Source organism: Rhododendron vialii, chromosome 2a (genome assembly GCF_030253575.1).
Source record: "Rhododendron vialii isolate Sample 1 chromosome 2a, ASM3025357v1".
Classification (NCBI taxonomy): domain Eukaryota; kingdom Viridiplantae; phylum Streptophyta; class Magnoliopsida; order Ericales; family Ericaceae; genus Rhododendron; species Rhododendron vialii.
Window position 1 is genome coordinate 8,868,817 of NC_080558.1, and position 27,929 is coordinate 8,896,745.

General features: G+C 38.8%; 4 protein-coding genes and 1 non-coding gene across 7 annotated transcripts; all 5 read right to left on the reverse strand.

Moving 5' to 3' along the window:
* Positions 1 to 1,242: 1,242 nt before the first annotated feature.
* On the reverse strand, positions 1,243 to 25,160 carry LOC131318100 (elongation factor 1-alpha). Of its 2 annotated transcripts, none has more exons than XM_058347911.1 (4): positions 25,031 to 25,160; positions 3,341 to 3,822; positions 2,238 to 2,768; positions 1,243 to 1,878 (listed from the first exon to the last, which is right to left on the reverse strand). In XM_058347911.1, the coding sequence occupies exons 2-4, from the start codon at positions 3,800 to 3,802 to the stop codon at positions 1,528 to 1,530; spliced, it is 1,344 nt and encodes a 447-aa protein (XP_058203894.1). In that variant the 5' UTR covers positions 3,803 to 3,822; positions 25,031 to 25,160; the 3' UTR covers positions 1,243 to 1,527. The 2 variants fall into 2 exon arrangements, with proteins under 2 accessions (XP_058203894.1, XP_058203893.1); XM_058347910.1 differs by lacking the exon at positions 25,031 to 25,160 and adding an exon at positions 4,926 to 5,151.
* Positions 3,804 to 20,012, reverse strand: LOC131317081 (protein ACTIVITY OF BC1 COMPLEX KINASE 7, chloroplastic-like). The gene is made up of 16 exons (XM_058346662.1): positions 19,153 to 20,012; positions 18,862 to 19,005; positions 18,461 to 18,710; positions 18,370 to 18,381; positions 18,029 to 18,122; positions 16,665 to 16,758; positions 16,407 to 16,461; positions 16,207 to 16,298; positions 15,919 to 16,089; positions 15,488 to 15,544; positions 15,286 to 15,369; positions 6,129 to 6,265; positions 4,926 to 5,178; positions 4,621 to 4,805; positions 3,917 to 4,003; positions 3,804 to 3,822 (listed from the first exon to the last, which is right to left on the reverse strand). Exons 1-16 carry the CDS (start codon positions 19,759 to 19,761, stop codon positions 3,804 to 3,806), a joined length of 2,343 nt encoding a protein of 780 aa, XP_058202645.1. The 5' UTR covers positions 19,762 to 20,012.
* Positions 10,032 to 14,271, reverse strand: LOC131318118 (phosphatidylinositol/phosphatidylcholine transfer protein SFH13-like). 2 transcript variants are annotated; one of them, XM_058347945.1, is made up of 8 exons: positions 14,074 to 14,271; positions 13,066 to 13,331; positions 11,815 to 12,197; positions 11,670 to 11,719; positions 11,485 to 11,584; positions 10,835 to 11,318; positions 10,249 to 10,639; positions 10,032 to 10,167 (listed from the first exon to the last, which is right to left on the reverse strand). In XM_058347945.1, the coding sequence occupies exons 3-6, from the start codon at positions 11,899 to 11,901 to the stop codon at positions 11,016 to 11,018; spliced, it is 540 nt and encodes a 179-aa protein (XP_058203928.1). In that variant the 5' UTR covers positions 11,902 to 12,197; positions 13,066 to 13,331; positions 14,074 to 14,271; the 3' UTR covers positions 10,032 to 10,167; positions 10,249 to 10,639; positions 10,835 to 11,015. The 2 variants fall into 2 exon arrangements, with proteins under 2 accessions (XP_058203928.1, XP_058203929.1); XM_058347946.1 differs by lacking the exon at positions 14,074 to 14,271 and having other exon boundaries at positions 13,066 to 13,505.
* Positions 20,942 to 25,168, reverse strand: LOC131318101 (elongation factor 1-alpha-like). Its single transcript, XM_058347912.1, has 4 exons — positions 25,031 to 25,168; positions 23,031 to 23,512; positions 21,985 to 22,515; positions 20,942 to 21,547 (listed from the first exon to the last, which is right to left on the reverse strand). Exons 2-4 carry the CDS (start codon positions 23,490 to 23,492, stop codon positions 21,197 to 21,199), a joined length of 1,344 nt encoding a protein of 447 aa, XP_058203895.1. The 5' UTR covers positions 23,493 to 23,512; positions 25,031 to 25,168; the 3' UTR covers positions 20,942 to 21,196.
* Positions 22,731 to 22,804, reverse strand: TRNAE-CUC (transfer RNA glutamic acid (anticodon CUC)). The gene has a single exon. It is a non-coding gene; the product is annotated as a tRNA-Glu (tRNA).
* Positions 25,169 to 27,929: the final 2,761 nt, after the last annotated feature.

Sequence of the window (27,929 nt, forward strand, 5' to 3'; positions counted from 1 at the left end):
TACGAATTCATAAGAATGGTACGCATATATGATATGTACACCTCCTAATATCAGCAACTATTATATATGAATATTGAATAATACTTCCTCCGTCCCCCTTTTAAAGTCCAGTATTTTTATTTTGAGTTGTCCCTTAATAAGTGTCCATTTTGTAAAGTTAGTGGATAAAAGTTGATACATTTTTCATTTTGCCCCTAAAAGTAGATTCCATTTTAAAAAATTAGTGAGTAAAAGTGTAATGATGATATCTCCATAGAGGATAAATAGAAAAAAATAGAGGTAAAAATTGATGTGAAAAATGTAATGATAATGTTTTCTTAATAAGTTGTTACGAAACGGGACATTTAAAAAAAAAACGGAGGGAGTAATATAATTGATTCTGATGCTTCAGGAGACTTTTAACAGTTTTAAATGGTGTTAATGTCATTAAACAGTCATTCAAGAAATCCGTCTGTCCGGGTCCAAATGGGATGATTCTTGCTCATTTCCAACAGTGGTGGGAAAGTTCAAACGCAGGATACGAGCAATTCAAGTCGAGATCTTACAGCTTTTAAAATGCTTTGATTCCCAAAAGAGATGGTGCCAAGGATATTCGAGACTTTAGGCCTATTAATTTGCTCAACGGTATTTACCCCAAAAAAAAAAATTTTGCTCAACTGTGGGTTGTAAGTAATTTCAAAAAACCAAAAAAAGGTCTTCGTAAGCTGCTTCTGGCAATCAGATTGAAGTCAGTTGTTGATCAGGTGGTAGAATCTCAAAATTGCCTTCGCTGGGGGAAGGCAAATTTTCGATGTGGCTAATGAGAGTGTAGATGCCAGGCCAACCGTAGGACAAGTACAAGATTCCCACAACAAAGTGTGCACAACAGTCAACAGGCCATTAGAGCTAGGCTTGGTGTTTCGCAGCTGAAATCGTCTTAAGAATGTTAGGTGCAACTGTAGTTATGGAAAGCCAGTTCTAGCATGTGACAGGAACAAATACAGTTCTCCAGATTCTTTGACGATGCAGTCAAATGATGATGGTTGTTGACGGCTGCAATCTGGGTTTAGGTTTCATATAAAGTACGAAGCAAAGATGAATTATAAAACACAGATGTAATGTAGAGCTTCTTATGCAAAATTCTGTTGTCACCGAAGCACCAAGGTGGCAGCCCTCATGCTGCAAAAACAATTGTGACGTGCAGGCATACTCCTATACTAGTAAACTGCATAAACCTGCCAAAATCACCAACGAACAATACGATGACGAGGACGAACAAATAGCAAGATCCTCGATAAGTAGAAATTGTCTTTTAAATCCTCACAAAAATAGAATCAAGTTCAAAACTTAGACTTGCAAAGCATAACTTAATTGCCGCCACCGCCGGTCCAGCACCCAATTACGGGAGCAACGACCAGGCAGCAACGACAAAAAACTGTAGCAAACAAAGAAACAAACCAGATCAACTAAATAACTCAAAATATAACCAGGAAGAACCAGGTCTTTTTTAGGATAGCAATTGATGGAACTCCAACCGGACTCCATGCTTCACTTCTTCTTGGCAGCAGACTTTGTGACCTTGGCACCTGACGGATCCTTCTTCTCCACGCTCTTGATAACACCAACAGCAACTGTCTGGCGCATGTCCCTAACAGCAAACCTTCCCAATGGTGGGTACTCAGAGAACGTCTCCACAACCATAGGCTTGGTCGGAATCATCTTAACCATGCCCGCATCACCATTCTTCAAAAACTTGGGCTCCTTCTCAATCTCCTTGCCAGATCGTCGATCAATCTTGGTCAAGATTTCGGCAAACTTGACAGCGATGTGGGACGTGTGGCAGTCAAGAACTGGGGCGTACCCATTTCCAATTTGTCCCGGATGATTCATGATAATAACCTGGAACATGAATTAGCCAACTCTAAGAAATTGTTCTGAATATACTCTTTTACAATATGAATCTAAATATGTCAATTCAGTATGTTGACAGATTTTTGGACGTCAATACTTGTTACTTAATTGTTGACATGCATATCTACCTTCCTGAACAAGGTAGACGAAAATTAAAGAAAGGCTCCCAAAGTCAATTTGGATAAAACACTGCACCTTCCTTCTTCATGCAGTGTTTCTCCAAATTCAAAAATCGCCACACTCCAATCAATAACTGTATTTTTTTAAACAATGGTATCATGCAGATTAAGCCTTAATTAACAAAGTGACATTATTTACACACAAGCCGTGTTATCCATAACAATTACCTGGGACGTGAAATTCGCCGCCTCCCTTGCCGGATCATCCTTAGAGTTCGATGCAACAAAGCCACGCTTGAGATCCTTCACTGCCACATTCTTCACGTTGAACCCAACATTGTCACCTGGTAAAGCCTCCTGTAAAGCTTCGTGGTGCATCTCCACGGACTTTACTTCAGTGGTGAGCCCAGTGGGCCCAAAGGTAACAACCATTCCAGGCTTGATGACGCCAGTTTCAACCCGCCCAACTGGGACAGTTCCAATGCCGCCGATCTTGTAGACGTCCTGAAGGGGAAGGCGGAGGGGCTTGTCGGATGGCCTCTTAGGCTCTGAGATCATGTCGAGGGCCTCGAGGAGGGTAGGGCCCTTGTACCAGTCCAGGTTAGTTGACCTCTCAATCATGTTGTCACCCTCAAAGCCAGATATTGGGACGAAGGGGATTTTTTCAGGGTTGTAGCCCACCTTCTTCAGGTAAGAAGACACTTCCTTCACGATTTCATCATACCTTGCTTTTGAGTACTTCGGAGTGGTGGCATCCATCTGCCAGAAAGAAACCACAATTCACATCAATCAACAGTAAGATAAATTCCAGCAGCATTACATATATTACACTCTTAACAGACAATAGTGGGCAAACCAACCCTCGGCTACAGAGGAGTCGAATGGATAAATGAATCAGGCAAGAGAAAACTGCTGATATAGCCACAAACAACAAGAGAAATTATCCAGGACGATTGATGATAAGTTAGCATTATCAAGGATGAGATTAAGAATGATATAGAAAAAGTAACCAACATTTTTATTGCATTCATCGGGACTGGCGGGGCTCGAACCTGCACCTTCCAACTTTAAAAAAGTGGTGCTCTAACCAATTGAACTACAATCCCGAAATATCAATTTCAACCACGAATCTCTTTGCATGGGTAGCCCCTCTCCATCTACCACACACTATTAAAAGATAATCCCTTGTATGCAAGGGCCTGAAACTTCATTGGCAAGATTGAGGGGTGCCGCATCAAAGAGGAGGTTGTAACAACCATAATGCCATTAGACATTGTTATCAACAAAGGAAACAGTAAACTGAACGCAAAAAAAACATTAACTAGACGGACCTTGTTGCAGCAGCAAATCATTTGCTTCACACCAAGGGTGAAAGCAAGGAGAGCATGCTCACGGGTCTGGCCATCCTTGGAGATACCAGCTTCAAAACCACCAGTGGTGGAATCAATGATCAGAATAGCACAGTCGGCCTGTGATGTCCCAGTAATCATGTTCTTGATAAAATCACGATGACCAGGGGCATCAATGACCGTGCAGTAGTACTTGGTGGTCTCAAATTTCCACAGAGCAATATCAATGGTGATACCACGTTCACGCTCGGCCTTGAGCTTGTCCAACACCCATGCGTACTTGAATGACCTCTTGTTCATTTCAGCAGCTTCCTTCTCAAACCTCTCAATCACACGCTTGTCAATTCCTCCAAGCTTGTAGATGAGATGTCCTGTTGTGGTCGACTTGCCAGAGTCGACATGACCAATGACAACAATGTTGATGTGAAACTTTTCCTTACCCATTTTAAGCCTCTGAAGTCAAACTGCAAGTGAAAACAGAAAAACAACATTTGAGATCCAACACCCCAATTCACAAGATAGGAATGCTAATTACACAAATATTTGCAGATGACCAACATCATGTTATGATTAGAAAAGGTTGCATCTCCACATGCGGTATAGTAGATGCTAAATATTTGGTAGACAAATACAGTACAGGAGTCACTGCAACCAAAATTCTTTCAAATATAGACAAACACTACGAAAAAAAATCTAAATACGCCAGCAACAAAGAGAATGTGGAATATAATTGGACAATGGAGAAGAAAAAGGTACTAACAACAACAATTATCAAATTCATAACCAACCATCGTCCACCAATCCCCAATAACATAATAATAGAACCAATCAATTAGTCAAACCCAAAATCAATTGGGAAACAGGTAAATGTACACAGAGTGTGGGGCATTCTGGTTTGGGTAAAATAGAGTTCGATCAGCTGATACGATTTCTATTATAGAAGGGGACAGCACCAACTGGTGTGAACAAAAATTTTGAAGCTGTCACAAAAATAGTTTGCAACATTACCCTAATTAAAGATTTTACAACTCTCTCTATGACATAATAAATAAATTTCTCGGAAAAATAGGTAAAACCACCCAGGCACAAATATCCCACTCCCAAGTACATCACACACGGACACGAAGTGTGTGCTTAACTCCTAGTCGATAGAAAATGAATCCATAATAAACATGTTCAAAACAACGTCGCAACGACAGCCACGAAAAACACAGGCGATTCTCGACAAACAGAGAATAGCTAAGAACCTAAGACTTAACAACCAGTCAACTGTGAATACATGTTGGGTAACTACACCACATGCAAATACAGGGATGATGAGATCTGAAGGAGCTCTACAACAACAAAATCTAACACAGGGTACATAAATCATAGCAGAAAATTCCATGTGTATCCGAAAACAATGACACGACCTATCAAAAGGCGAAAAGAAAACAGATCTACCCAGCTAAAAAAACAGATCAACTAAATCATCTACGATATAGCATCACATAATTCGACATAGATAACAGCTTGTTCGTACATGGATACGACTATGAATTAAGAACTAGTTGAGGAAGCGATGTACCTCACAAGCAGAGACTTCGTGAAGGAGGCAGTGAAACCCTAGCTGCCCAGAGAAATGCTGGAGCGAAGCAGAGAGAGAGAGAGACGGGTAGCGGGAGAAAGCAGAAGGGTTTGTGAGGGTGAGGCTGATTTTATAGCCGGAGCGAGTGAACGCAATGCTAGGGTTTCGCACGACGTGCCGCGGTGGTAATTTACTTAAAAAACCCTTTGTTGAGTTCCCAATCACGATTATGTCGTCCTGACCGAACTTGAGCCTGAAGAATAGAAAACATTTGTGTGGATTTCAAAATCAAGTAAACGACTACCGCAAATGAATCGAGCAGTTCATGAGTTCGGCTCGACTTGGTAATTTTTGGTTTGTTTCGTTTAATAAATGAGTTAAGTTGAGCTCGAGTTTTAGCTGATTTACTAAACGAGACGAATAAAACTTGGCTCATTAAAGACTAAACTCGTTATAGTCTCGAGCTCAAATTTTAGCTGAACTCAAGTTCGACAAAACTTGGCTCAACTTGATTCACTTGTAGCCCTACACGGAGGCCAAGGAGCATTTTCCATTTGCGAAAATCAAAAAAAAAAAATAGGGTGCTGCTATTCGCAGCCATTTATTTTCTCCCATATTCCATTAAAAATTTTCAATTATACTCAACAGTTAGTTACCGAAATTGAGATATATTTTCAGCATCCAATTACCGAAATATAATATTTTCTTGAACAGCTATTTACCGAAAATGTATGTTCGACAGTTGTTTACTGAAAATTGAACATATTTTCGACATGTAGTTACCGAAATATAATCTTATTTTCAACAGCTATTTACCGAAATGTTATGTATGATTTCAACAATCATTTACCGAAATGTAGTGGGTTATGAAAGAAAATAAAGCGCTGCAAATAGCAGCACCCAAAAAATATTGGCCGTCTCTTCTTCATCGAATAATTAAATTACATTGAGCCCTTCCACGTTTGAATCAAAACCGATAACTTCCCTCTTGTTCTGAAAATTATACTTAGCATACCTACGAGAGTTCATCCACAATGTCTGTAAGGCTCGATCTCATTGTCAATTAACGGTATGTTATATTAAAACCGGGGCAAAAACCCGTATAAATTGTTATTGCAAAGATTGATAATACATCAAAAGTTTCTAACTTAAGACCTAGAAAAGAGTAAACTCTTAAATCCCGAATTTCAATCCAAGACTTACGCCCAAGTTCTGAGTTCTGTGGGGTGGCACCCTTGTGGTGTCATTACGCCCAAGTTCTGAGTTCTGTGGGGTGGCACCCTTGTGGTGTCATATGCCACATCAAAGGGTTCAAGCCATGGGACCACCCTTTTTCGTCTCTTCAAAAAAATTGTAACGATGTTTTGTATACTTGGTTACGCAGAATATACGAATTCTTAAGAACTATATAAATATGTAACATGTGCACCTCCGAATTTGAGGTGTTATATGAATCTACGTCTTTGTTTTGGTTTATCTGTAATACTATTTCGCCATTGAACTAAAACAAGTTATTTGAGACAATAAACTAGCATACAAAAAATTGCATGCTCTATTTTTCTCTCTCTATTTTTGTATAGTATTTCATGTGATGGTTACGATAATTATAACATTTGTGGTGAGATAAACGTATTGAATGAAGGTTTGTGATAGATGGGTGGTCATCGAATGTGGTGGTGCAGTTAAGGATGGTGGTGGTTGATTTGTAAAGGTGGTGGAAGTGCTCGTATCGGTGATGGAGGTGGTACGGTGACGTAGCAGCGATGGTAGAGATTGAGGTGGTGACATGATGACGATGGCGATAGCTGTGGCGGAGTAAGGAGCTAACGGTACGGACAGTCGGTACTTGTGAGGTCCTTAAATTAACAACCGGATCACCTAACATTGGTTCATTAAGGAAAAATATTCCTATGCTCTACAATAGCAAAACCTTCATTTGCATAGTAAAACTTTGCATGAATAGAGTAAGAGGAGAGAGAATATGGCGCATAGTAAAACTTTGCATTAAGCTTTTTTTCCATTTTCTCAAAAATGTCTCAAATCTGAGTAGCACAAGAACCCATGAAAACCATAGCTGTAGGTCCTTTCAAGCACTCACCGTAGACAGAGAGGAAGAACGAAAGGGTTCCCTGCAGTTTTTCTAAGTATTTACTACTAGTAATACTCCACGTTTTTTCAGGAAATCATTGCTCCGTGTATTGTACCCGCGTGTTGCCAATCAACACGTATGTAGCTATCTTCCTATTCCAATCATCTTCGAGAATTCAACAGAATATATAGCCTCCGTTGCTGCAATAACAAACCTCAACATTATCACGTTTTTTTTTCCTTTTTTGATAAGTAAAGGATTATATTAACAAAAGCATTACGGGATGTCACCTGTATACAAAAGAGGCATCAATACAAAAAGGCCCTATACACTCTCCTACGAGGAGAAGCTCAACATTATCATGGCTTTTCCGCAAAGACTAGAGCCAGTGGAGTGTCGATGCATTCAAAACTGTGTGTGTGTGTGTGTGTGTGTGTGAGAGAGAGAGAGAGAGAGAGAGAGAGAGAGAGAGAGAGAGAGAGAGAGAGAGAGATTTGGAGTCTCCGCAAAGCATGTCTAAACCACATCTTCTCCACGGTATAACTCTCTGAAGTAGCTTTTGATATTTCCCTTGTATGTAAACGTTGTCCAGGCTTTTCCACGACAACTAGAGTGTTAGTGGAATTATATCAATCGGATGCAGACAATTCAAGCACATCTTAATTCGCAATAAATTGGGTTAAGTTATGAGCGAATGAATCCATCAGCTTAACATGTTCATCCAATATCATGCCTCTAAGGCTCTAAAATGAATAAAGACCTTTCGCATAATGGTGGTAAACCAAGATGTGCTATAAAAATGGATCTAATGAAGATGTACGATTCTGTAGAATGGGGTTTTTTGCTGGACATTCTGAAGGTCATGGATTTCCCAAGCCAGTTCATTCAATGTGTGGAAACGTGTATTACCTCTCATATGTTTTCAGTGGTGCTCAATGGGGAATTGGAGGTTTTTTTTTTCCAGGTAAGAGTGGGCTTAGGCAAGGGGATCTGTTATCCCCTTACCTATTCCTTTTGATAATGGAAGGCTTCACAGCCTTGCTACAATCTGGGTTTTTTATCTGTCATCCTAGATGCAAAAGTTTGAAAATTACTCACCTTGTGTTGCGGATGATTTGTTTATCCTTGCTGGTGCTGATGAAGGATCTTTTCACATAATAGAAGAGGTTTTGAAGGATTTTCACTTGCTCTCAGGCCTTCAGTCCAATTTGCTAAAAAGTTCAATTTTCTATTCTGGTGTTAATGAGGATGTGAAGACCTCCCTTCCTGTCAAATACTTGGGGGTTCCTTTGATATCAACAAGGTTGAAAGCCGGAGACTGCAGCCAGGTTAAGGAGAAATTTTTTGAGTAGGATCCAATCCTGGGCAAATAAACTCTGACATATGGAAGCAGACACCAACTGATTCAATCTGTGCTATTCAGTATTCAAGTCTACTGGTCCTCTATTTTTATTCTACCACAGAAGGCGCTGCATGATATAGAGCAAATGTTGAGATCCTTTTTGTGGTCAGGACCTGATCTTAAGCATTCTGGGGCCAAGGTGGCATGGCAGGCCTTATGTGGCCCAAAGGAGGAAGGGGGTATAGGTTTTAGGCTACTCAAGACCTGGAACAAGGCCTCAATGATTCGACATCCGTGACATCCATGGGCAGTGTGCTCTAAAGCTGATACGCTGTGGATCAAGTGGGTACACACATATATCATAAAGGATCAAAGTATTTGGCAACGATCAAAGAATTTGGCAGGTTAAGATTCCGCATGAAGCTTCATGGACTATTAGGAAAATATTCAAGTCAAGAGTTGATGTCTAGCCTTGGATTAAATGTGTAATTGGGGATGGTAGGGCTACCTTGTTGTGGTTTGATAACTGGCCCTCTCTTGGGCCTTTATACCAGAGGTTTGGTAACTCCATTGTTTTTAATCTGGGAAGATCCCTCCAAGCTAAAGTGGCTTCCATCATTCAGAATGGCATGTGGAAATGGCCTCGTCCAAGAAATGCCATCACTAAGGAGATCATGGCTGGTACTTCCCCTGACTTGATCCCAAATATTTTTGTTTCTGATTCTGTGCATTGGTCTCTGAATGGTAGTGGAAAATTTACTATCAAATCTGCATGGAATGCCCTGCGAACTGTGTAACTTGTGGTCCCTTGGGCTAAGGTGTGTGGTTCTCTCACAATGTCCCTCGGTGGGCCTTTATTGAATGATTAATTTTTCTAGGCAGATTGTCAAATAAGGATAGACTCCTCAGTTGGGGGACTAGGGGTGGATGCAACATGTTGCTCGGTCACCATGTAGATGAATCTCACGAGCATTTATTTTTTGATTGCGATTACTCCAAGCCTGTGTGGATTCGTATGCTTGCAAAAAACAACATTGTTAGGCCTTGTTTTGGGTTGGCTAGGGAGATTGATTTTTTGGGTTGGCTAGGGAGATTGATTGGCTGTGTGCTCATATGAAGACAGATTCTTAAACCAACAGGACTTATAAACTTTCCTTGGCTGCCTCCATCTATTGGATACGGAGGAGAGGAATGCTAGGCTGTTCCAAGGTGTTAGCACTTCTGCTGATGGAGTATGGTCCAAGATTGCAGATGAAGTCAGAGCTTGTGTGTGTTCTTGGAGGGAAGATCAAGCCCAATGATTGAGAATAGGCTGCTGGTGAGGAGCTGGAATGTGAATCCCAGTATTAATCTGGCTTCGAGTTAGTCTTGCCTAGAAGTTGTGTCTTGTTGCTGTCATCGATAGCTGGGTGTTTTCTTGTAGCATTGTTTTGCCTTTTACTTTGCTTTGTTTTGCTTTGGCCTAGATTGGCCTTACTGCTTGTAAAGGCTATGCCTTATGTTTGGGTTTGTTTGTGTGCTATGAAATGGTTAAGTTACCACAAACACAAAAAAAAGACCATTCGTAGGGGTTAAACTCTTCTAGACTTAAATTGAACCAAAAAGGTTGCTCTATATATGAGAATCAAAATACGCATTTAAATAACAATATTCTACAGAACGTCTACTTGACCTCAAATGAATACACTGGCATATATCATGAACAAAATAACAACTACTGCTACGCAACTTACATGGCATTTTGACTGCTGCAAATTTTCCAACAAAAACTGAGCAATCTCAAGTTGCTTCAATACCGTAGCATGCAATACCTGAGACAAAACAATTTCACAAGTTAAGAATAACTAAGCTCCAACATTACCAACATGTCAAACAGATAGGACAAGACATACACTCATCGTTTTGTCAAGTCAAGGTCGATCTCAACAGACTTGATCCTATCCAAAGTTTGGTGAAGCATTTGCTCCTTCTCCAAAGGAATTTCAGCAGGCTTCTTGTTCAGTTCTTCAAATAATTCTTCTAGTTTTTGGAGCCGCTGTACACATGAAAGGATCCGGCCTTCTTCGCTGACAGCTTCAGCATTCATTGGACAGTGCTCTGTTGTGCCTTCCATCACATTAGATGGATAAATGTTGTCCTGCCTACTCCAAGATTCCAAAGGTAGGCTACGAATAAATGCCAGCATCTTGGCCATGAATGACATTAGTGCTCTTGGCACAAAACGGAAGCTAATTTTTTCAACATTTTCCAGGACCGTGTCATACCAATGGACCACTGGAGTACCTGGAATTGGAATGGCCAATCCGTGTCGAATGAAAACCAACGTTGGGATGATGAAAATCAATATCGGAATGACTATCAGTATAACTAAAAGAAATTAGTGAACAGAAGCACAATAAAATCGAGCCTTTTAACTTCTAGGATATGCTCTTAAAAAAGGGATAGATATGACCCAAAAAAAATATGGTTGAGATATACCTTGTGAATTGAGTGTTGCCTCATAAGAATGTGCATGGGAAATGTCCGAGCATACACACAGAGTGGGACAAATGTGTAATGCGAGCAAGTCATATTTTCTCATGATTCAACATGATTTCCTTTCATCTGCCATATTAGAATTCAGCAAATTGTAAAGTTGTGAACCAAAAGATTCCTGAACTCACTTCTTCATGTACTGGTGCCAGACGCGGAAATCTAGAGCTACATTGTCTGGTTGGAGAGCATGAATCATCAACATCTGACCCTGATTCCACTGTTGAGGTATCACTATTTCTCCCCTGGTACATGATAGATCCAATGAGAAAAGAGAACATTGTACGGAAAACATTATGAACGCCGGTATATCAAAACAGAAACTTGCCTTCAATGGCTGCAGTTGAATATAAGGCTTAATTTTCTGTTGGTGACCAGTAGACACTCTGGTGATTTGCCTCACAAATGTGCCTTCTGCATTATGTACAATCTACATATGGAATAAAGAATTTCTGCTCAGAATCACCTTCATCATATTCACAAATCACAATATAATGCAATACAGTCTAACATACAAAAATAAACATTACGATGAGGGTTCCTCTAGAACCAAAAGATTCAAGAAACCAAACGACAGTAAAGCCCCATAAGGGTACCTTCATTATCGCGGGATTGTTCCATGGGCCCATGTTAGACCGAAGGCACCCTCCCTCAGCGGAACATGTGCATGCACCACCTAAGAAGTCAGGCAACTGACTGGAAGAGGTCAAAAAGAAATTCCAATGAGCCAGATGGTCGAAGCAATGAAATAAAATGAGGCCTAATCAGGAGAAAAACAAACCTTGAGTAAACGGCTTCAAGTAGTTTGGATAAGGATTTAGGATTCAGAACCTTAGAATTCAGAAAATGACTTTGTAGTCACTAGTCAGCCAACAATGGTCCAAATGAAGAAAACAGGTGTGGAAGCCTATATAAATCCCCTTTACCTGTATTTTTATTATGGTCTTTGGATCAAGGAATTTCTGTGCAGCAGGCCAAACCATCTTCTTGAAACCAGGACCGTCTATGAACATTCGATATAGTGTCTAAAGATAAATGAAGAGGACAAAATGAATAGATATGAAGAAATTAATACAATGGTGTCAAACAATAGGCTGTAGCCCTTGTATGCTCTTATGCAAGAGCTACAAAAACCAATTTCCATAAGCAAAACAATGCATAGGAAATTGAAGGCGAAAACAAACATTAAATAAAAAATTATCACCAAAAAGTGAAAAAAAAGATACCTCAGGGTAGTGACTGTTGTCAATTTTTGACATGGCTTGGCTGCCAGGAGACTTGCAGCTGTCTTTGTGAAAATCTTGATGCCCTGCACATCAAATTGAAATGTTATATATGGAATTGTTGACCACCAACTCATCTAAAAGCCTTAGCTGTTAGAGAAAGGAAAACTATGTCATTGATATCCTTAAGACCAAACACCCGGGTATATAAATTTCAATAATCCATTCAAGCCAGAACTCATTATCACTATTGAGAGACGTGTTATAGGGGCTACAAAAACCATAACAATTGAAGGATTCAGGAAACTCAAATTTCTTTCTTTTACCTATTAATTTACTTGGTTAGTCTAAAACTCTTAAGTCATCTGAGCACCAATAAAATTATATGCCAGAAAATTAATTGAACTTTTTTTTGCAGCCTACTCAACATAGACGATTTATGAATCATAGCATTTCAGTAGTTGAAGTTTCTAATATCAAAGGCAGAAAAGCAACAAATTGCAATATTAATATTCTTGTAATTTATAGGTAACTTAAATGCTTTACATGTCAAGTAGCTTACAGAGGCATCTGCATTTTGCATTAGATTTTAACAGACAGAACTTTATGTTCTCAGAATGCGTATTAGTTCAAACCACGTAGAAAATCTGTACATAGAATTCAACAAAACAGAATTAAAGCAAGAAACGCTTCAAAAGCTGAAAGATAACATTTAGAAGCATGAGAAGGGTAAAACCGTAAAAGGAATGATGAAGGGAAAAAAGGCCCCAAGGGCAACGTCATATAAAAATTAGGATAAGTTCAGTGACCAGCTGAAAAAACAATATACTTTGCAGTTTCAACCGCTCTATAAAACGGAGAAAAACACATTTCAAGACAAGGAAGACACTTGCTCTTGTAGTAATATATCATGGTCATCCGGGCAAACAAACCTCCAGTAATAGATCAACTTACCAGGCCTTGTACATCCAAAATTGTTGTTGTTGAATAGATGCATCTCTTTGCTGCAATCGAACATGCAGGAAATTTCTCATGCAGAGCCCTCTCGAATTCTTGTACATGGTATTTTAGGTACCGATCTATCGTGGTGATGCGCATGAGCTTGCCTGGGTGAGCTTTCCCAAGCTTCTCAATGCAAACAGGCCTTCCTTCCCTATCAACTCCATGGTAACCTTGATGGTAGTATTGCAAACTTCCTCCAGCTCTTTAAATTCGAAGTCCTGAGTATTCATATGTTCATTGCATCATAGACTTAGAAAGATATGTTCACCTTGGAGCTATAAAGTCAAGCATTTCAAAGGAACCAGTGGAGTAGTCAAGAGGGTGGCGATGATAGGGGTGAACGAAAGCCCACTAACCTGCCCAACCAGCTCACACTATTGGAACTAAGTTGAGTTATTTAGCCTGTCCAATAAAGGGGATGGACATTGGAATCTCTCTTGAAACTTCGTTTGGCACTTGTATCTTTTTATTTAAAATGGTAGCAATTACATACTTCAAACAAAGAATATGTATAGATGTTTGTTCCAGTTTCTAGCATTTTTTACCATCAAGCAAAAGTTGCATCATACGAATGTTAATATGTCTGGGCTCGAGTTATCAAGCAGATCACGAACATAAGTTCTGTCTTATACCGTGCAAGCTCGGCCCGATTCCAGCCCAACCTGATGAATGCGCACCCCTTGTGATAGAGAAAGGAAAAGTTTTCGTTACCAGAACAGATAAAGTTATATTTTGTAAAGCTCCGATATCGGAGTCTTCTACATCTGTTGTTAAGTGGCAGTAGATATTCGAATGATATGAGTCTTGTTGGAGAAAGCCCACAGAGGTATGACCATGGGAGATTATCTCCCGGAGTACTGGATGCACTATTGGCTGAAGGAAGTAAGGACTTGCATGCTGTTTCAGTCATTAATAATAAAATTGAAAAATAGGTCTTCGCCATATAAGAAGCAAAGTGACCTGATGGAGCCTGTTGACGGTAGAGAGAAAGAAATGGGCAGCAGCATTGATTCTGCTGAGTTGGATGACGCATATGGTGGTTGTAATGTCTCCCCCGTGGTAAGATCACATCCGGTTTATCTGATATGCGTAATGCTCCAGCTTCTGATATAAGCAATGCTGGTCTCCTAATCGGTTGACTGAAGTTAGAACCTTACTTCGTACCTACAAAATTCTTGTTATCTTTGTGCTTTAGAGTGGGTTTTATTTTTGTGGTGAGTCAATTGACTCCAGGTTTGTTACATGAATGATGCTAATACATGTTACGATAACTTGGATTCTCTTCTCGTTCAGTTTCTGCAGCTTTCTTATATTCTTGTTTTTTTTTCGAATATATGCTTTGGTTTAAGGGTCATTTTAATCTTCTAAGTGAATCAATTACTCTGGGTTTTGTAACGTGAATGGAAAATAGATGCAAACAATAACTTGGATCTATCTTTTCTTTCCTTTTCTGCCATTTCTATTTAAAAGTTGTGCTGCATTATTTTCCTTCTTGGCTATTTTTACATATCTATTCTCATATGGTTTTTCTTTGGGGTTGATAGCATGTATTTCTGTGTTTACGCATGTGTTTCTTCTTTGAACTATATTTGAGTATTTTATGGTATGGTTGGTCTTGCTTTTACGTATCAGTTTTCTGTAATAAAATGCAAGAAAGTGACTATGTGAAGGACACTTGTGTTTTGGCAGGTATTATTAGACAACCTCGTTTTGGTTTAGACCTCCCAAGAGTTGCTAAAAAATTGGCACCTTCTATCTTGCTCATTTTCCATTATAACCAAAAGTAGTGTAATCATTCTTCTTCGTGTTGGTTATGTGAATCCCATTGTTGCTAGTTATCTGATTGTATCATTTGTGATACTACTAAGTGGTAGGCTTTACACAAATTTATTTATCTTTTGTTACACGTTTCTGTGTATTGAGTCCATGTTGTTCTATATTTAAAACTGCAAGGAATTTCAAATTGGAATTGCAGCAAAGATCGTATGATTAGTAGAACTATTGTGCTGGATATGGAATTGCAGGGGTTGACGTCTGCTAAGACTAAGGATTCAAACAAATATCTAACAGATGAAAACATATATGAGCAACTATTTGGACATCTACACATGCCTGTGTTATAAAGAAGCTTCAATTATTTCGAAGTACAGAATTAAGCGAATATTTGCATACCTCGCCAATGGCAGCCAAAGTCTGCTGTTGGTCTGGTGACTGACTCAACAAATTATCCAAGAAAAACTGCCCTGATCTCCTAACCTAGGAGCACAAATATCCCATCAGAACTGAAAGCAATAAAGACTCCCTAGTTAGCAGATGAATCAGTGTCCGATAGTTTTCTGTTAGGAGATTTACTGCTGTATGCTTAGGTACATACCGATGACAGGTCGCCTGTGGGCTGAAGAGCTTCAAGATCTATCAGGCTGCCCATAACCTGCAGAGTAGTAGTCATTTGACAAAAAAAAAAATTATCAAGCTGTTCAAGCAAGACTAATATCTCAAGAACAACCTCAAGTTCTTAATCTTTTGTTTTGGTCTACCACCGTACTTCCAATTGCCAGATCAGACCTCTCCTCGGATAAAATTCAGACCAGAAACCAGAAATTATACCTCAGGTAATTGAGATGTTTTCATCAACATTAACTTTAGTCGTGGTTTAATAACATGCACTCTTGCACTACATTTAACCTATGACCTGATTAAACAAACCGAGGAAGTAATATTGATGACTGCACATAGACATTTACTACAGTTTTCAAATTCATTTGATTGACAAACTGCTCGATAAATACTGAAAAACTGAAGCACCTTTTTTGCATCTTTCTCGTAAACTGCATAGAATAGATCCAGCAATCTCTGCCTTGTAAAAGATTTGATCTCTCCCATCATACCAAAATTGTAATAAATGAGTGATTCATCCACATCAATAGCAAGATTTCCAGGGTGAGGATCAGCATGAAAGAAACCAGTTATGAGGATCTGAAAAACGCCATACAAGGATGTAGCAAAATCATCAGTAAAAGGAAAAAGTTGCATTGCGTTGGACTAGTAACGAGCCGCGTAGTCCAATTGATCATGATAAGTAAAATTCTTTACCTGGATTAAATATGCTTCCATAGAACGCAAGGCAATTTGAGATCGACTGTAACCACGCGCATCTAACATATCAGTCCGATTTATCTTAATGCCTGCTCACAGAATTACCACTATCACAACACAGGACAAATGCTCTCTTTTAATGCAGGATGTGATGATTCAACTATTCAACATAGAGAAAAACTGGTTCAGATTGAAACCTGGAACGTACTCCAATGTTAATACCTTGGTCACGGTATAATCCCAAATCACTAGCTACATATGGAGAAAAGAAAAACAAAAAGAATTTCAAATTAGATAGTTTTGTTTTCTGATCTTGTTATTTTCCATTGTTTGTGCAAGCCCTTCAAAGGTAATGGAAAATCAGAAGTACGATGATTGAAAACCATCTTTAAATTAACTAAAGGAAATATGAACTGAATAATATTCAACTTGCAGTAGTGTAGCAAGAAACATACAGGTACTTGAACCCACTTCACATTCCGAAAATCCCGGCGGAATCTGTCAGCATTCTTCCCTTCATTTATGTAGTCAATTTCTTCGTACAAAATCCTGAAATTCCCATAAATGCCACAAAATTAGCTAGTGGTATTTTCAATATTGTATAGGAAAGCAACAAAACTTCTCCAAGATAATGACTAAGAACAAAGTCATCAACAAAACAGCGGGATGTACATGCATGAAAAATCAGACTTTGACAAAACTATTATCCCTATCAAGTTGACTATCCTGATAGGAATTGAAATAAGTATAGAGTTCACACAGTAAAAGCCAATTCCTACGCTGTAGATTTGAAGATGATGTTCCTTGTGCAAAGTCGCTTTAAGTAGGAATCTAGTGAACTGTGTACAACCTTCTTGGCACTGGAAAATGAAATATGCACAATATGCATTTGACAATAACAGTACCCATGAAATCCACAAGATGCCTGTAAATTGGTTTTTCTTCAAGTAAGCTATTTGGCTCTCTTTCTTCCCTTAAAAATTATAGATTGCCGATTGTTCCTATTGTTGAAGCACGAGTGTTGCCTTATTTTTTTTGTAGAGCCTGAACTGAGTCTACTAAGTTCAAGGAAGTGAGTTGTGCCCCTCCACTGCTTGATCCAGCTGATCATAGTGACTGAACACACAGAGACCATACATTGAAGTACTTTATACTGCAGCACGTAGATACCTAATTACCAGAACCTATTTCTCTTTCCATTTCATTTTTTCAGTTCATTTTAGTTTTTACCAATTGAACAACCTTCGACTTCATAACAGCCATCCCAACATGGGCTAGGGAAACACCCTCACTCCCCCTCCCTGTTGAAGGAAGAAAGCAAAACAAATATGCAGTGATGGAAGCATTTAATCAATGTCACAAGATGAAGGCTAAACTGATTTCAATTGAGATGGTGACGAAAGGAACGATACACTTTGAGCATATCGTTCCATAGCACTCTGTATAACAATAACGGGCTGACCGAAAAAAATTTACTGGTCTGATTGAATATGGCCAGACTTAAGTAAACTAGAAGTATTCAGTTTTGATGAGTTATGGCCTAAGAGGCTAAGAGTTCCTGCCAATGAGTTATGCCATGTAATTATGGTATTGCCCCAAATAAATTCGTCCAACTATTATAGTTTTCTTGACGAGGGCCTGGTGCCTTAAAACAGGCCTGAGTCAACATTGTTCATAGGCACTCGGACTTTATAGTACTTGCTAAACTACTAATTGAAGGACCCCCAAAACTTTACAGTTTGTGAGAGATTTCTTTGAAAAAGGAAACAAAAACAGAAACCAAAGAACAGGAAGAAGAGGCCCAATGCTAACTCCTTACTTGGCACATTCTTCATATATCCCTATCCAATCTCTGGTTGGACCACCAAGTGTTTCACTTCTCTGAAAGTACTCTGCAATTAGCTTTAAATTTCCTGATGAAATGTGCATAATTTAGTCAAATAACCAAAATCTCCAAAATCATGCGAAACATAATAAGAACATTTTTCTGTTATAATAAATGGTCACCAACTGAAAATGATAGGGGTTTTGGCATATGTCCAATACTTAAGTAGATTGCTATCAAAAAGTTTCTACTGTATGTCCAATACTTAAGTAGATTGATCAGAAGAGGTTGAAGAAAAGTAACAACAAAGGAATGAAAAACAAGACAACTTTCACCAATATGCTTTACTGGTATCACAATGGGAACGAGTCTAATGATAGCAGTGGTGGACTGGTGGCCATGCCGGTGATAATGTGGATGCTTAAAAATCCATATAAAACAGAAAATGATAACAAAAAGTAGAAAGTGATTGGTCTTTGGATAGTGTAAAAGACGTCAATGTGACTACCCCAAAGGCTTCATATATTATATATGTACATCGAGCACCTACCTGACCGAGACTAGCAGCTGCAATTGGCTGAACTTCAAACTCCTTAAATAATATGTCAACTGGAGCTCCTAGTTCATTTGCAATGAAGGCTTTCACTTTCTTTGGTAAGAATGCCGCTAGTCTATCCTGAGTAAGATATCAAGCACTTTCCTTAAACACAATAAGCATATGCTGCCTATCTAGATAAAATCATACAAATGCTCGCATTCTCACAAACTATAACGTGAATTGTAAGCAAGTTGTTTGTAAGGCTAAACACGGAGAGAAAAATAAGTACCTGCAACTTGGCAAGCTCATCTACAAACTCACGTGGAAATAGATCAGGCCTTGTCGACGATAATTGTCCAAGTTTGATAAAAGTCAGACCAAGTTGCACTACGCATTCCCTTAACCACGATGCAATTCTTCTTCTTCTGTTTTTCTGAGTACATTAGGGTTTCTAAGTAACAAACACTTGGTAGATGATACAACTTTCAGAAACAAGAATGTTTCTATGTCAGAAATGCGATAAAGGGTGAATCTGGAAACATGAAAAAAAAAGGAAGCAGTTTTGGACTGCCAATTCTACCTGCTTATCTTCTGTGAAGCCTCCGATATATGACCACTTCGCATTGTCAAACAGAACACGGACGTGCAAAGAAAGCACAAAAGACCATACATCTATAGATCTCTGAACCGAATTATAATTCTCGCTGGCCCAACTGAAACCATCATCTGATGGAAGAACCTTTAGCTCTTCAATTGGTGGAAGCGCTTTAGAGCCCCCAGTTTTTTTGGTCTTAACCAGGGCAGAAGCAATATCTCTCTTAACAATGCTTGCTCCATTTACAACCACCTTTGAACCATTCAGTACCCCTTTCGAACCATTCGCTACCCCTATTGAACCGTTCACCACCCCGTTTGAACCATTGACTACCCTCTTGGAACCATTCACTACATCCACATTATCTAATGACGGAGTTTTCCTTTTCTTTACCTCACTTGTAGGCACCATTTTAGTAGTTCTGCCGTTACTACCCAGTTTCGCTGGCAATTCAGACTGTTGCATTTTGACTTGAAACCGGAAGAATCTATCAGTGGGGTTTGATTTACAGGTATGTCTCCCGAATGTCGGGAGTTGCTGAATTGATATTGAGCTAGAGAGACTGAGATGGTGAACTGATCTTCCATGATTCATCAACTCCACATCGCAGCAATAATAGCTATAGCTAGTTCCGAAATATGGAACGGTGGTGACTTTGGAATACAAAGAGCTCAGAAAAATTTTCTTTTCAAGTTTTTATATATTTCCCTAAGAAGAGCAATTAAATGTACCAAACTAAGAATCTAGACAAAGTGGAGCTTTACAAGGACAAAATGTAAGAAAGTATTTGGTCAGAATGCTTCAAGAGATGGGTTTGGGTGTAGGGCATCTCTAGTGCTAGAACTAGAAACCGTTTTTGCTCAGCGCACAAGTCAGATGGCAAACAAAACCCACTCTAATGCAAGTGATAGCGGCGGCGTTCAAGTTGTGGCTAAAGTTGTTTTGGAATCTTAAATGATTCTTTGCCGGAAGGCAAATTTCGGATGTGGCCTTAACGGCTAACGAGAGCGTGGATGCGAGGCAATGTAGGATAAGTACGAGATTCCCACAAGTAATTTGCGCAAACATATGTATGCTAGCACTTGTGAAAAAAAGAAAGTAATCTAGCAGCAGAAGCGATAGTCTTTTAGAGCTAGACTTAGTGAGGTTTTGCGGATATTTGGTGAACTGTGGACAAGGGCGCCAGTTCTAGCTAGCTTGTGCCGGTATTTGGAGAGAGCGGTGTCGGAGACATTTTGATGGTGTTGAGAGCTCAACAACAGATCTGTTACTATTCTTTACTCTATACAGGTGTGTCGTGAGTTGGAAGAGTCCAATCCAACTATCAACCAGTTTCTTACTATCATACATCTTCGTCTAATATCCATACTGGTGTACAAGATCTTTACTAGGGTCATTGGCATCGAGCACGGTATAGTTCTGATGATACCTTTTCCGTTGCAAAATCCATAATGAAGTCATTCACTTTTCAGTAAGCGAAAAAATATGTTTCTCCCGACTCGACAAACTGGGTTTTGGTTTCATGCTAACCCCTTATGAAGCATAGCTAAATTTCTCAAGCTTTGCGGTCAAATGAAAGTGCCTCGATCTGGGTTTTGGTTTCATTACAAATCTGAATTTCCGAAGCACAGTTGTAAAGATCAATTGCTTCATCATTTTAGGGAAAATTATTAAGTTGTCACTGAAGCACTAGGATGTCCAGGCATACTAGCAAACACTTAACAGCAGAAACCTGCCAAAATTAACCAACCAACAAAAGCATGACAATGACAAATAATAGAAAAATCCTGAATAAATAGAAATTGTCTTTAACTCCTCACAAATGTAATCTTCAAAACTTAGGCTTGCAAGCACAACTTGGTTGTCGCCACCGTCGGTCCAGCACCCAACTATGGGAGCAACAAGAAGGTAGGAACGACCAAAAACTGGAACCAACAAAGAAAAAAACTAGACCAACTAAATAACATAGAAGAAAATCACTGTCTTTGTTAAGATAAAGATCCACACAACTCCAACCAGACTCCATACATCACTTCTTCTTGGCAGCAGACTTTGTGACCTTAGCACCAGAAGGATCCTTCTTCTCCACGCTCTTGATAACTCCAACAGCAACAGTTTGACGCATGTCCCTAACAGCAAACCTTCCCAAAGGTGGGTACTCAGAGAATGTCTCAACAACCATAGGCTTGGTCGGAATCATCTTCACAATGCCTGCATCACCATTCTTCAAAAATTTGGGCTCCTTCTCAATCTCCTTACCCGATCGTCGATCAATCTTGGTCAAGATCTCTGCAAACTTGACAGCGATGTGGGACGTGTGGCAGTCAAGAACTGGGGCGTACCCATTTCCAATTTGTCCCGGATGATTCATGATAATAACCTGGAAGATGAATTGGCAACCTCTCTTTGAAATTTTGTTTGAATAACCTTATACAAAACATAAGGCAATGTGTATATCTAGCATTACTATGTCATTGCCTCCTAAAGTCATACAAATGTAAATCCTTTATTCATGCAGTCTTTTCTCCAAATTCTAAAATTGCATCCACTCCATGGACAATCAAGGACTTGGAAGACATGTTTCTTCAAATGCAGGTTCCCTCAAGGTAACAGACATTTGTGCTTTCTTAACCATAATTTCATGCAGATTAAACCTAACTAACATGACATCATACACACGTGCAGACACACATTAATATAACACATATATTCATATGCATATAGTAAGTTTTTCACTTTCTAAAGCTTAAGATCCATTAGCTTAGACAGTTGATGTGCAAAATTTATAATATGCCCTAGCCTATCTGTGATAACTACCTGGGATGTGAAATTTGCGGCCTCTCTTGCTGGATCATCCTTTGAGTTCGATGCAACAAATCCACGCTTGAGATCCTTCACTGCCACATTCTTCACGTTGAACCCTACATTGTCACCTGGTAACGCCTCTGGTAAGGCTTCGTGGTGCATCTCCACGGACTTGACTTCAGTGGTGAGCCCAGTGGGCCCAAAGGTAACAACCATTCCAGGCTTGATGACGCCAGTCTCAACCCGCCCAACCGGGACAGTTCCAATGCCGCCGATCTTGTAGACGTCCTGAAGGGGAAGGCGGAGGGGCTTGTCGGATGGCCTCTTTGGCTCTGAGATCATGTCCAGAGCCTCAAGGAGGGTGGGGCCCTTGTACCAGTCAAGGTTAGTTGACCTCTCAATCATGTTATCACCCTCAAAGCCAGAAATTGGGACGAAGGGGATTTTTTCGGGGTTGTAGCCCACCTTCTTCAGGTAAGAAGATACTTCCTTCACGATTTCATCGTACCTAGCTTTTGAGTACTTGGGAGTGGTGGCATCCATCTGGAAATAAGACGCCACAATTCTCATGATATATCAATCAACAATAGAGTAAAATACTACTAACAGCTCAGGCATCATTCTCAATAAGCTATAATTGGCAATCCAACACAAAGATAGGAATGTGACAACAGAGAGAAATGGAATCATGCAAAAGAAAACTGCTGATATAGCCACATGGGCGCCAAAGAAAAAGGAACTACTTTGATATAATTAATCGGGACTGGCGGGGCTCGAACCCGCAGCTTCCACCTTGAGAAAGTGGTGCTCTAACCAATTGAACTACAATCCCGAAATATAAAGTACAACCAGGAATCTCTTTGTAAAGGGTCACCCCTCTCAATCTACAGCACACTATCAAAAGATATTCCCTTGTATACAAGGGCCTGCAACTTCACTGGCAAGATTGAGGGGTGCCGCATCAAAGAGGAGGTTGTGACAACCATAATGCCATTAGACATTGTTATCAACAAAGGAAACAGTGCACTGAACGCAAAAAAATTGTTAACTAGACGGACCTTGTTACAGCAGCAAATCATTTGCCTCACACCAAGGGTGAAAGCAAGGAGAGCATGCTCACGGGTCTGGCCATCCTTGGAGATACCAGCTTCAAAACCACCAGTGGTGGAATCAATGATCAGAATAGCACAGTCGGCCTGTGATGTCCCAGTAATCATGTTCTTGATAAAATCACGATGACCAGGGGCATCAATGACCGTGCAGTAGTACTTGGTGGTCTCAAATTTCCACAGAGCAATATCAATGGTGATACCACGTTCACGCTCGGCCTTGAGCTTGTCCAACACCCATGCGTACTTGAATGACCTCTTGTTCATTTCAGCAGCTTCCTTCTCAAACCTCTCAATCACACGCTTGTCAATTCCTCCAAGCTTGTAGATGAGATGTCCTGTTGTGGTCGACTTGCCAGAGTCGACATGACCAATGACAACAATGTTGATGTGAACCTTTTCCTTACCCATTTTAAGCCTCTGACTTCAAACTGCAAGTGAAAACAGAGAAAGGTAAGATACTGCAATCAAATTGAATTGGCATAAAGCAACATTTGAGTTTCATATGAAAATTATTTAGAGACCTCCCCACTTCACCACATACAAGAGGCACAATTATACATCAATCAAATTGAATGGCATAAAGCAAAATTTGAGATTCATATGAAGATTTATTTGATCCCAGATGTTTCACCTCCCCACTTCACCACATACGAGATGCACAATTATACAAATATCTAAAGATAACCAGTAACACGCTAAGTTTAGATACACGTGAATGACTGAGAAATTAGACTGATGGGTAAAGTAGAGGCTAAAGTTTTGGTAGACAAATACAATACAGGATACACTCCAACTTCCTGTCAACTTGCTTAAAAAAATCTCCACAAACCCAGCAGGCAGCAACACATAACAGCCAGATTATTTAATTTCTTACGAAATCCGGAAAAAAGAGAGTAGACATAAGAATTAGACAACGGAAAAGGGAAAAAAACATGGTCTACAATAAGTATATGTGACTGGAAAATCGGCAATGAAATGGATCAATGTCCAATTTTTAGAAAATTCACAAGGTACCATACCGTATCAAACAGAATTAGAAAAGCAACAATCAAACAGCAAAACACATGATCAATGGGAAAACAAATAAACCTCGACACCAAGGTAGTACTCATATCTGGAATGGTTGAAATACAGTACATTCAACTTTGAAGTCATAGTAGATTATATTTTACAGTAGAAGATTGATACAAGAAAAACATGCATCTGTAACAGATACAGTTGGCAAGCTATAGATGCAGGGCTGGCTTTGGCCATAAGGCAATGATGCGGGTGCATCACACATCCGGCCCCTACATTTGTTTTATTTCGAGGCCCCAGAATTGATTTAATTTTGGGACCTCAATTTTTTTTATGCTCATATGTTATGCACTTACACCACTAAACTAACAAAGCTAGAATAAAAAATGTATAAGTAATGTCTTTTGAACTACTAGGATTGGCCGGGTTTCTGTAATCAATGTTTTTCAATACTTCTGATGTTTTCAAATATCAAAATTTTTAATTGTGAATTATGGAGGAGGACCCTTTCAAAAGGTTTTGCATCGGCCCCGAAATCTCAGAGCCGGCCCTGTATAGATGATATGATAGCAGAGACCTTACAACCAATAAAACATATGAACAAATATTTTCAGTAGCGATTCCAACAGTATTCAACCACTGCATATGCAGATACAGAGATGAGATCTGAACCATGTCTAAAGCAACAAAATGAACCCACTGTACATAATCATAGAAGCTAATTATTACCAGTATGTATCCCAACACAACTCACGAGCTATCAAAAGGAGAAAATCAAACAGATCTATCTATCACTGTCAAAAACAGACCAGATTTAAAAATAAATAAAAAATCATCTCATAAATCATCGCATAATTCAACACAAGAAACCAGCTCGTTCGCTTAAAGATACGACTGTGAATCAAAGACGACTTGAGTAAGGGATGTACCTCAGGAGGAGAGGCTTGGCGAAGGAGGAGGCGGCGAGAACCCTAGCTGCTCAGACTCAGAGAGATGCTAGAGCGAATTAGAGAGTAATAGGGCGGATGAGAGAAGAAGAGAACTTGAGGGTGAGACGCCATTTATAGCCACAATGTGGCTTATCGAGACGCTAGGGTTTCTGACGATGTGCGGGGGGGTCCTAATTTACTGGAAAATCCCCGTGTTAAGTTTCTAATCACGATTTGGCCTGCCCCGAACTTGGGCCCCAAGCACAGTGCAAAGTGTATAGTATCAAGCATTGTCGAATTTGATTTAATAATAATGGAAAATGACGGCCCAGAATATATTTTGATAATTAATATCCATTAAAGATATGCTAAGAATATTTATTAATACTGAAAATGTTATTGACGGATATTAATTATGAAAACACATCATTGACCTTCATTTTCCCATTTAATAAAGTATTTAGGGGTTTTTTTTTTAAATGACAACAAATTTATTCAAAAAATCTTAATAAATGGTATATCAAAGTGAGGGGAAAGAAATTCAGCCACAAATTGGATAAAATTATAAATAAATAAAAAAAAAACCCAATGGAACAAAACCTAAAAACACCTATGGGCCAAGCCTACACTTAAATGAGCAATCCCATACAAAGTGTGGGTCAAGCCCAGCCCAGCCCAAGAAATAAATTATGGATCACAATTTTTTGATTTTGTCCTTATTCAATTTTATTCACATTTGTTAATTTTGCACCAATTTTTTATATAATATTTGTTCGTTTCGACGAGAGAAAACATAAAGGTAATAAATTATGTCTTTTATCTAAGTATTTGGAGAAATATCCAAAAGAAAGCTCAAAAAGTCCTTTTTTTTTTTTTTAACTTTTTCTTCGATATTTTCAAAAGTATTTGGATAAAAGTCATAATTTTTTTATTTTTTCAATTCTTCTTGGCGAGACAAACCGATATTACATTTTTATGTTTATCGTAAAAATAATAAACACGAAAAAATTTGAATAAGGACAAAATCAAAAAATTAGTTAGAGGAAACACCCCATTAATTTTGGATCTGGATCCTCTTCTCATTAATGAAGGCATCTGATGGATGAGATTAAGGCCTATTTTGGCCTAATTAGCCAAATGACTTGTTTTTGTTTTTATTCGATTTTTTTCTACATCGGTTAGTTTTTAATCGATTTTTTGTGGATCATTGCTTCATCTATACAGGAGTAATTTAAAAAGTAAAAAATTGCAATCGATACCCAATTTTTTAAAATAAAAATCAAAAAATACTAGTAACAAATACGAAAAATAATTTTGAAAAATAAAGAGAAATGATTTTGCCACTCTTTTTTTTGTTAACGTCACTCCCCTGTAAGTGTATTTTGCACCAAAAATACACTTGCAGAGGAGTGATGTTAACAAAAAATGAAGTGGCAAAATCAATGACCAAAATAAATCGTTTGACTTATTTGGTCAAAATAGGACTAACCGCCTTAACCCAGCAATTGCAACTGGGACGTGGTATGTCTCCGACATGAACATGTTTCCGACATTCCTTTGACAATTAGAGTTCAAGTCTACCGCAGCATGCGTGCAATGCTTCACGACACATTGTAAACACCATTTGAGTTAGAATTAGAAAAATAAAGAAGCATATAGGTTACGTTTGTTTGGGCGTAAAATATTTTACCTATTTTTCCGATGTTTGGTTGTGTAAAAAATAAAAAAAATATTATACGTAAAATATTTTTCATTAATTTGATGAAAATGACTTACCCTTAAATATTATTTAAGTTATTTTTCGAAATGAACCCGTTGCCTTTTACTGCAATTCTCGCTACTCAATTTTCTCGATCGTCAATCCTGACCCACGTTCGATTATAATATTCTCATATTCCAGCAATCCCCCCACCCCCCTCCCTCTCTCTCTACACTCTTTTTGTCGATTTTTGAAAATATTTTTCAAGTGTCAACCAAACACAGAAAAATAAAAGTTTGAAGTTTATTTTCTGAAAAAAACATTTTACATGAAAAATAATTTACATTGTAAAATAGTTTTACATTGAAACAAACGGAGACATAGTGTATGATGATTTTCCATGTCTCTGTGTCATTGGAAATATGAATCAGACGAATCCTATGCTTATACACGAACTCACCCCCCTCCACAGAAGCCCGAGTCCTTGCAACATATTAGGGCAAAACATAGGAAGATCATTTTTTTTCTAGGTCCATAAGTGAGAACAAGCCCAACTACAGAACAGACCTTTAGTGATACAATTGATAAGGAACAAAAAGGAGATAAATTCTTTCACTTTTCACATGGCTTTCTATTTAAAACTATCAACCTTTCGCGTTAAAAGTTGTAGGACTAGGACTCACAGCTTCAATTTTCGCACTGGGGAACACTTTGATGTAAAATAGGTCTTGTAAAAAGGAAGATACTTATGGTTTCAAAATGGTTTTGGTTTTGGTTTTGTTCTACAAAACTTTAGCTCCCTTTGGGTTCGCGGAACGGGAAATCGATGCAAAGTAGTATCTGATCATGTCTTCTTTTATCTGATTTTTCTGTGCAGTTTACGAACAACCAAAAGAGTACGTGCTTGTATACCCTTGAAAAAAGAAACTTACATCTGAAAAGATTATTGTTAGAGGCTCCATGTGATGAATAATTTCATATTGTGATGAATAGTCCTAGTAAATAAAACTATTAAAGCACTTCTAATTCTGTTTGTTTGTAATACTAGTACTTTTTAGGACTTTTTATAGAATCGTGTTATGTTGCTCAGTTTTGCATGTACTGGCTGTCTAAAGATGTGGTTAATTACACACCCAGTAGTTGCCCCGGTGGTAAAGGTGAATAATTGATTTTGGGAGAACTCCTCTTGGTCGGGGGTTC